The sequence below is a fragment of the Eptesicus fuscus genome, chromosome 11 (assembly GCF_027574615.1).
Source record: "Eptesicus fuscus isolate TK198812 chromosome 11, DD_ASM_mEF_20220401, whole genome shotgun sequence".
In the NCBI taxonomy this organism is placed as follows: domain Eukaryota; kingdom Metazoa; phylum Chordata; class Mammalia; order Chiroptera; family Vespertilionidae; genus Eptesicus; species Eptesicus fuscus.
In genome coordinates this window covers 45,503,483-45,513,899 of record NC_072483.1, presented here as the reverse complement: position 1 = coordinate 45,513,899, position 10,417 = coordinate 45,503,483, and the positions used below count along the sequence as shown (strand labels likewise).

General features: G+C 39.4%; 1 protein-coding gene across 1 annotated transcript; it reads right to left on the bottom strand.

Moving 5' to 3' along the window:
• Nucleotides 1-5,927: 5,927 nt before the first annotated feature.
• Nucleotides 5,928-6,908, bottom strand: B3GALT1 (beta-1,3-galactosyltransferase 1). Its single transcript, XM_054723523.1, has one exon. It carries the CDS (start codon nucleotides 6,906-6,908, stop codon nucleotides 5,928-5,930), a length of 981 nt encoding a protein of 326 aa, XP_054579498.1.
• Between the last annotated feature and the right edge of the window lie 3,509 nt (nucleotides 6,909-10,417).

Below are 10,417 nucleotides of genomic sequence, written 5' to 3'. Positions count from 1 at the left end.
TGTTGCCTCAGTTTCCTGGTCTGTCAGTTGAGTTAACAGCAGCATCTACTTAATGGAGCTACTCTTAGGATTAAACAATGACGACAAAACAGAGGAAAGGGCACTGAAAATTTAAGGCTTTGTAATGGGAGAAAGTATCTGATTTTTCCCCCTCATCTCACTCTTGGTGAGGTCATCCTTGTCTCTGCTGAAAAAATAGTCTTCATCATGAATCTCCACACGTAACTCTGCCCAACCTGCCATGTCAGGCAGCCACTGCTGAGTAAACACCCTGGAATGAACCTTAGAGAGAGAATAAATCACCTCTCATGCCATGCTCCCTCCAGGTGAGTACTGAGGTCATTGTAAGAGGCATAACAAATAGTCGACATAATGTACTAAACTAATAGATTCTATAAGGAAAACTAAATGGAAAATTTTTCTTGAGTACCAGGCACCTCTGGCTGAAGAGATAGTAGAGCCAGTGTTATTATAGATGTAGTTGAATCAATAATACTTTTTCATTCATTTCACAAAAATGCCTATTTTAACCAGCAGAGAGGTAAGGAGATATTAGATATTGTCAAGGGCAATTTTTCATTCTCACATGGATTATATTCTGGGACATTGTTCTTCAAAATAGCTCCATTTCTGTTTTTTATTTTTTCTCTCAGAAATGTACTCAATTTTCTTCCAGCAGCGTGAATCCATCTGGAAAGCTATGACAATCAATTAAGTAAATGGGAAAATAGAATGTTTGTAATTATGATAATCAAGCTATATGAAACCCACTGTCTTAGGTCTAATATCCACACATCTTTAAGCAATATATTAATTAAGCTTTGGCTAATGGTTACAATTAGAATCAAGCTTTTATAATTTTTAAAAATCACTCAGAGAGAAAAAGAAAATATTTGAGAAATAATATGCAGCTGTTGGTTTTCAAAACAATTCATCATCATGACTATGTTGTCATTTCCCTGGATCATGGAGACAATCCCAGTATGCTTTATTGATGTGACTCCTCATATACAATTGGAGGAATTTTGTAGGTAGCAAAATTTTTTAGAAGTTTCCCTGTTCCTGTAAGTAAGAGGTTACCAAACTTTTCCTGCAAAGGAACAGATAATAAATATTTTAAGCTTTGAACAAGAGTGAAAGTTGAAGCTATGTGAATGTACTTAGATAATAAATTTCTACAGTTTCTGCATTGATGGAATTAAAAACATAATAAAAAAACGATAATTGAGTACATTTTTTTTTGGCAATACACATCTACTAATAAGAAGGGTGAACTTCTTTCTATTGAGATAGTATTTTGCTTAGTTTGGGTTCAACGTTAGTGTCCCCTATCACCAAGTCATTGCAAATGTTCATCCTGAAACCATGCTTAGCTCCTAGGCAGCAGGCTAGATGTGGTTTAGAGTGCAGTTTGCTAATCCCTGCTCTTGATTAGTGTTCTCCACTTCAATGTGCATCAGAATCACCCTCAGGGCTTGTTAGAACAGACTGGGTAGCCACCCCCCATGTTTCTGGTGGGGTGTTTCTAAAAAATCCCACTTAACACTGATGCTCCTAGCCTGAGACAATACTGTAGAACACTGCTCTTGATGCCGGGCCTTTTAAAAAGTCACATGGAACACAAATCTATCTATTTTACATTTTCATCATTTACATATTTCAGCTCCCCTGTTAGATTTTACCTTTTTGAACTCCAAGGTACAGGGGTAGTAAATCCAAAGTTAAATTTCCATTAAAAAGTAAAGAAGACCTATTTAGTTAGATTGGGATTGATAATAAAAAGAACTTGTCTCTTAAATAGCTATTAGTCTCTTGCTTATGGTTTCAGGCATCAGTAATCAGCATCTACTTGTTTGCCTCAAAGAATACCTGAATACCATTTTCTTGCCTATCAAACTTTTAAAATAGTATGCAACATTCCAAAGGAAATATGTGGGTGAAACATAAGAATGACAGTTTGCCTTAGATTCAACGTGTACTAACTCACCAAGCACATTAACAATATAAAGCTCTCTGGATAGAATTTGTTGGCATGTTCAACTCATAGAATTTAACACAAAAACTTTCCTGAAGCCACCAAGAGGCAAGGGAGATATCAGCTTCCTAAATCTGGGAGTTGCCCCTGGCCTACTAAACCAAGTCATCTCTGAGTTGACTGTTATGTTGCACTGGGCTGTCAGGGATGAACTCTGAATGGCTTGAACTATGACCTAGATTGAGGTTGTGGAGAAGGTTAATGATGCCAAGGCATCAGCGAATGGTAATGATCACATCTCACCAAAAAAATTCTTTCAGAAAAGAAGCAAAGTGGAAAATATGTTCTCCTTCTGTTTATTTATCCCAATGGTTTAAAAAATCATCTTTACGGAACCATAATCTTCCCCAGGACAGATGGGCTTACACATCAGCATCGTGCTTTCAATCAACAGTTTACATTTCAAGAGGAAGGTGAAGAAACTGAATGTAAAGACATCTTCAGCATCTATGTCACTTTCAGTTTTATAACATTGATACAAAAAATAGTATTCTGATTAGCAGCTTGATTGGCAACCCATGTAACCCTAAACAGTACTACAAACCTGGAGAGTGCACTTTTACAGACAATTACATTTGGCGAAATAGTATGTACAATTTTGACAAATAAATACATAAATACAGTCATTCATATATAACGATATACCTAAATGTCAATTATCATCAACAAGTGTTTCTAGTAAATTACTTCTTTCATTCACAAGTTACGTTGTTGCTTATAAAAACTATCTTCACCTTTACCGAAGAAATCACATCATCAATTCCCCCACTAACCCACATATTAGGAAAGGTAGAAAATGAATCCCAGGCGTTTTATGTAAATGTTCCATTGTCTTTTGATAGAAGAGATCTGATTGAAAAACTCCTTCCTTAGCTTCTTTGTAAAGAGTTTGTTGTCCCTATATCATATCACACAAAGAGGCTTTGTTTTTCTGAATTTAATCCAAATAAAAAATGATCTTCATTTTTATTCTAGTATTTAAAAATACAATATTGAAACTGGCATTTGAGTCAATGTAAGAAGACACAAAGCCACACAATCTAGTCACCAAAGATAAAATTTTTCCCCGAAATAAATTTACGAAAGAAAATGTAAGAATATAGACACTAATTATTAATACCTTTTGTTATACAATGTAAAATGAAAAAAAAAAGTATGGGGACAGTCAGAAGGTTTTTGTAAAAACTGAATGACTCCAAGTACAATACTGTCTAAAATATTATTTTATACCAGAGAAATGATAATAATTTTTTTTAAAATGGCATCACAAATAATCGAAACCATAATTTGGCCAGTGTCAAAATTAACAAAAGTAGAAAATTAGAGCATTTTCTGATCACTTGACTTAAACATTTTTTGAACATTCAAAAAACAAAGGGCAAACATGCTTTACGCTATTGCAACTGGACAAATGGCCTTGCCTCACCAAGCTCCATGCAGAAGAAAGTGTACCCAGCAAGCACATTCTAGCTATGCGTAACAGTGGGGAGAAGAAAAAAAATGCCTTCAAAATATATACATATGGTCTTTGATGAATATTTACATGTTTGTCACATGGGCACTACTTAGCATAAAAAAGTTAGGAAATAGTTCTTTAAGACATGATTTTCTGATTTTTGCTCCTTTTAAAGATGAGGGCTCTATTCGTAACACACACACACACACACACACACACACACACACACACACACACACCCCAATTGATAGATGTACATATATGATGCTTATAGCACATAATTCCTTGACACCAATGGTGACTTGAGTCAGCATAAGGTGAATGCAAGACGGTAGTATGAGACAGAGGCTTGACTCAGCCACACGACTGAAAGGCGAACCAAGTACAAAGTCATGAGACCTCTGCAGTGACTGGAACTCACAGCAGTTAAAGGGTGGGGTTGGAGGGTGGCTCACCTGTGCTAATCCATCTCTCCCCAGTTCTTATAGCTCTGTTGACTGTAAGATGAAGATGTAGTAAGGGACTGGGAGGCCTGTCTCACATTGGGTTCTTCTGGGGCTGGGGATGAGACATCCAGTGTTTTCAGTAAATAGGCCATGACTTCCATTTATTCATTTTGTCTACCTGTTTGCTATCAACTTCTAGGGGAGCTTCCAAAAGTCATATTAAAAAAAAAAGGTATACTCTTTCAGTTGTGGGCCTTCCTTTGAATGGAAACCAAGTTTTCTAATGAATGATAGAAGTTGTGGAATGTGTGGTTTGCTGAGGGCCTATTCTTCCGATAGAAGTGGACTAGCTCCACTGATCCTCAGTTCTGACTGAGACTTCAGATCACGTCTCACGTTTCCTGAGATCTACATTGATGTGATACATTTTGCAAAGCATGTGCTTCAATTGCTCTAATATACCCCTCGCCAGAGGCTCTTCCCCAAAGAAAGCCAGCTGCCTTCCCTTTCAGCATCCTGGGAGATCAGGGCAATGCCCTGAAATAATAACTTATTCCTTGAAACCAGAATAAATGACAGAGAAATTGAAGCTTCCCCAAACAATTAACATCTCCAAGGAAAAGCCTTAGAAGAATCAGGTGCAGTAACAGTTCATATTTGATCTTTATTTTGGCAGATTTTATATTAAAATGATGTGACTACTACGTCCGACCACTGTAATTACATAACTATTTTAGCATTTAGCATAATGCATGATACATTGCATTATGTAGCACCTTTTAAACCAAGGATCTCAAAATACTTAGCAAATGAGATTTGCTCTCACAGCACCTGTGAGGTAGGTGTTTTTCCGGCCATTTTATAAATGAGCGTATTTGAAGCACAGTAAGGTAAACATACCTGCTTACACGACCCAACAAGTACTATGGCATCAGTAGAACCTGAACTCAAGCTTCCCCCTCTTCTTTCCCATGAACCCCAATTACAGAGCCGTCAGAACACTCCTATCAGCCAGGCTGATAGAGGTACTTAGATGTTTCGAATATTAGAGAGTGTTCCATCTCTTAGCTGTAGGGCTAAATCATTCAATAACGTTGGTACCTGTTAAACAATTTTTCTCATGTACTTTGCAAATGTGTGGGAAGGACATCTAGTACTCTTGCTAAGCTTATGTGAACTATAATGCATATATAAATTTGTATTTTCTCTGTGCGATTTATTGTTCTTCTGGCCTCCCACCAACTTATTTCTACACATGTGCCTGCCTGAGACAGAAACTGTAAAATGCACTTAGCTACATGATGTGGAGGGCAGCAGAAACGATGACATCTGGCAAAATCCCCTTGGAGGCACCAGGTCATGCGTGTTCAATGAGCAAGCAGAATCGTCTTCCAAACATACAAAGTATTTGATTCTTAAGTTTAAGCTTCCATGTATTTAACTGCAGCCTCCCTGCCAGTGCTACTAGTAAGTTCATTTCTTATTGGAACCACAGATACTGTACACATGATGTGGCAATGTATGTAAAAATTCAATGTAACAGCACACACAATACTAATCATTCGCATCCAGTGTGTCTTCCTGACTGTGCATTACTTCTGAGTTGTTTTTGAAAAGGAGTTATTTCTTTCCTTCTGCAGAGATGCTATGAAGACATGACTGTGAGTTTCAGTTTCCCAGAACCAGATTTGTATCTCAGACGCACAGTATGCAAATCCTAGCAGTTGATAGGAAGTTGCTTTGTGAGATTAATGCAAGGCCTTAGGACCTGAGAATAAAATCTGGCCCTTCTCACGTATGCATTGTTTCTACGATTGGAGCCTAAAGCTTGTAAATTGGCAATCCAAGAAAGGAACTAGGAGCGGGAAGAAAACGCTTTTTACAAAACCCCTTCACCAGTTCACTTCTCCTGGTGACACCTGTAAAATACCAACACCCTAAGCCCCGTTTCTTAAAAAAGAAAAGAAATGTATTTACACTGGTAAAAAGCCTAACATCTGAGATGCTTCTTGCTTGACATGTCATTCCAGATCCTGTGCATCTCTTCCGGCGAGATCTGATGCACAGTGATAACTCGGCGGTATCTACACAAACTGTAGGCCATTTTCCAGTGATTGAAGCCACTGTTCTGAAAAGGATGAATGCCCAGCTTGCGAAGACACAGTCCTACATAGACGTCTTCAAGGTGAAGCAGCCTTGTGTGGAGTGAGGTCTTGTAAATGAGTTCAGCCACATCGGCTGAGAAGATATAGCCAGTCCCCGAACAGAACGGCGGGTAGTTACTGTCGGGGTACAAATCCCTGGGCATGTACCACTTACTGCGGACGTCCCGGATGGGCCCTCCATTGATGACATAGCCAGTAAAATACCTCCTTCTTGGTTTGGTGGAGGGCTTTAGTAGTTTATAAATGAGGTTGTCCATGTTTACAAAAATGTCACTGTCTGTTTTCATGACATACTTGGCTTTTGAACAAAAAGTGGCCACCCATCTCATCCCCATTAATGTTTTGAGGGTAAGGTTATGGTAGGAGTCGATGAAGTCCTCCACGATAATGTCGTGGAAGATTTGGCTCTCTTGCTCCACCATCTGATTCAGAACAGGATCGGCGTTCTTGCCCAGGAGAAACAGAGTGGCGATCTTGATCCCTTTAAAGCTGTTCTCGTCCCCCCATGTCTCTCGGATGGCCTGGCGGGCATCGAATTCTTTGTGGGTGGTGCTGATGAGGATAACAAGGAAAGGAATGTTTTTCTCACATTTGTTGGGCTCATTTATAAGAAATTCAAAAGAATGTGGGTTTATAGGTCGAGTTCTTATGTTGCCAAATGTGAAGTTTTTCCTGGCAACGGTTAGGTGGCTGAATGGCTTGGAGCCAGTGTAGGAAGAAGTAGGACGTGTTACGCTCAAGTACCAGAGAGCGCTGGCCCAGCACACAACTGTCAAAACATACAGACAGGACACTTTTGAAGCCATGGTCTTGAGAGCAGGTCTACTCCAAATATTGAAGAATATGCCTTCTTGGCATTAGTTTCTTTTCATCTCGCAAAGGTAGCATATTACTAATTAATATTAAAGTTCGACAGAGAAGTGTGAGTGTAGCATTGTCCATGGGTCTTAGTGGCAGTCTAAGTCTGTCACTGCATTCATTTTACTTTCTTCCAAACCTGATCGAAGGCTTCATGCCTCATAGATCTTCCTCTTAACTCTGCAAAATCAATAAAGTAAAGTTGTTCAGATTTATGAAGTCATTTCATAGTCTCACATAAACATAGTATGGGTATAAGAATTGCCCAGGATGACTGAAATAAAGATAACCATTCATTTCCTCAGTACTGAAAACTTCCTGACACAACCATCCTCCCTTTTTTCCCTTGATGGAAGTGGTTTATGGATAATCACACCCAATAACAAATATATGGATTATGAACTCTAGATGAATATGCAACGAATGGAACATCAGTACTAAAACAAGTTTCCTTCTCTTCAGAGGTGGCCTTCTTTGCAGTTAAACACCTTCTGACACTAAAGTCTTCTTTCATGCAGGAAAGTCGCACACAGCCTTGTATCTCTTCCATTTTTCCAACTCTGAGTTTTCGTTTGCTTGGCTGCGGTGAAGGCATCAGTTGTGAACATCTGTTTGCTTTCTCTAGCCCTGCATGTGAAAATGTGTTGATCACCACTGGAAAATCTCTGCTAAAATGGTCTCCTTTGGTTCAGATTTAGAAGCAATTCCCAAATTTTCCTCACTTTTTCTTTACCTTGGCTCTCACAAATGTTAGTTCCTACTTCTCAGTTTTCTGTGATGCTCCACATGGAGAATATCTTTACTCCTCATGCATAAAGACCACCACACAAGTGTCTTTTCAGACAGTGGGCATTATTCATTTTGGAGTTGATCTAAATGGTACCCATTTTTTGTGGTTTTCAACAATTCACCTTGACGAAATTATACTGCCTCTTTTAATTTTTTTTTTTACTTAGTTATACTTAACCTGCAAACATATCAGAAATATAATAAGAGAGACAATTGAGTTTGGGGGCTGTGACACAACCCTTTAATTGGTGTTCAAACAAAAAAGTTGTCCTTTGCCTGGCTGGTATGGCTCAGTGGTTGAGCATCATCCCTTGCACCAGGAGGTCATGGTTTGATTCCTGGTCAGGGCACATGCACAGGGTTTTGGGCTTGATCCCCAGCAGGAGGCATGCAGGAGGCAGCCAGATCAATGATGTTTCTCTCTCACATCCGTGTTTCTATCTCTCTCTCTCCATCTCCCTTCCTTTCTCTCTAAAATCAATAAAAACATATATATATTTTTAAAAGTTGTCCTTTGGAACTCAGATCTTTTCTAGAACTTCAGCTGCTATCATGCCAGGTAATATGTGCCAAGTTGCAAAGTCCATTCATGTAAAAAATTGTCCCTTCCTAGCTAGAGCAAAATGTGGTAGTCCTGGAAGACAGAGATAACAGATAATGGATATCCATTTCAACAGAGTCTGCTTCAAAGAAGACTGTGCACTTAAATGTATAGACTATGTTGAAAATATTTAACGGGGATTATAGACTGAAAATCATTCTTCTAAGCACAATAATCATAATGAAATGAAAATACATTTTGAGCAACAGCAGAGATAATACACATCTTCTTGTCTAAGCCAATAACTGACTGTGAATATATGATCCATATGAGGCCAGCAATGCCCAGTGTGGTTATGGTTCTAACTAAATAAATATTAGAATGGCTTCAAGCAGCATGACTCTAGGCATAGTCAGCCTTCTCGCCTTGGGAATACAGATATCACCTCCATTTGAAATCCAAAGGGATGTGAGTGAGTCTCAAGAGGGTACTAGAAACCAAATTTTCTCCACCATTATTCTAGTCTACTTCGCTGATTCTTGTTAGCTTATCTTTATCCACAAATAGCCCTTGTTGCCTTTCATACTTTCCTACAAAATTCCTTACTAAGCTGTTAAGGTATTCACAGAGTCTCATCTGGAAATGGCTCTTCCCTACTGGAAATTAACAAGGCTACTGATGGAGGATTAATAGTGAATGCGAGGTATTGGGAAAACTGAAATAGAACCCATATTCCTCCTCAAGGAACTCATAGTCTATGTATAAAAACTTCAAAGTAATGGTGAAAACAGTGGAATAGACATTTTTATCATGAAGCTACTGGGGTACACAGGAGAGGTGGGCTGGTGGACAGGATGTGAGAGAACCAGGAACAGTCCTGCAGACTGTGCACAGTACAATCCAGAGCCCAGCATCCTCACAGACTGCAATGGGAATCCTCGCTCCTCCATCATCCTGGAGTCAAATGATGATTAGCACTGGGGAGGGTACCATGGATAGTTCAGAATAGTTATCTGAGCTGCATCTTCAAGGACAACTAGGAGTTATCTGGATGAGAGCTGGGCATTCTAGGTAAAGGGAACAGTACACCCAAAGGCATAACATGAGAGAAGTGTGTGCCAGGAGTACAGACAGTGAAGTGAAGGACGAGGACAGGTGATGTGCATGAGGGTGGGAATGGTGAGCTTTGGAGCTACTGAGATAAGCAGAGGTCAGATGGTGAGTGGCACTCAGAAATTGTTCTGAGCCGAGTAGCTGGTTACCCATCTTTGCAATCTAAAGGGGGAAAGGGAGGGTTTTACTTTACCCAAATCCTATCCACTGATTTCAATAGCAATTCATTTTTCCACATTAAGGGTTTCTCTCTCCCACAGTTCTATGCCCCAGAAGGATGAGTGACAGTTTGTTTTATCCGATACCTTTCTGTGTGACTTTCTGGTGGGGGAGGGACTCCATAAACCCAGGTACCAGGATATTTAGAAAGAGCTAAAAAAAAAGGGAGAAATAGAAGAGAAATAGGTGAGATCATGAACAAGTTTATATATTTATAAACACTTTTCATTGAAGAATAAGCAATTTTCCCTAGACAGCTAACAAACATGATACTTCATGCCATTGCTATTGTAGGCCTCATTTTAAAATGTGGATGTATACCAGGCACTGTGCGGTATTCTATGCCACACGTTTTATAGAGCTTCATTCCCTACAGTGAATTGAGAGGTATTTTCTCAATTTCCCAGATGACAGAAGTGAAACTGAGAGAGATGAAGTAGCTTGCTCAAGATCAGTCAGCTAATGAGTGAGTGGTTCGTGGTCATTTCAAGCTTCCTAAGGCCTGTTAGGACCTTAGGCGAAATCTTAGATGGGGAAGCCCAGGGTGGCAGGGAGCGGCTCAGGCTGCTGGTCTCCCGGGGATCCATATGTTCATTTTCTTAGATGTGTGTTCACTGCTTGGGTTTTTTCCTAGTTCATTTTGGTTTGCTACGCACACACTACAGCAATTCTGTAGGGGATTCTTCATCATGAAAAAATGATGACTTGCAAAGAGCACTTTAAATCTTAAAGATGCTGGGGGTGGTGAGAGAGCTGCAACTGTGGAAGAGGTTCAGAAACACTCTGCAGTTCCCT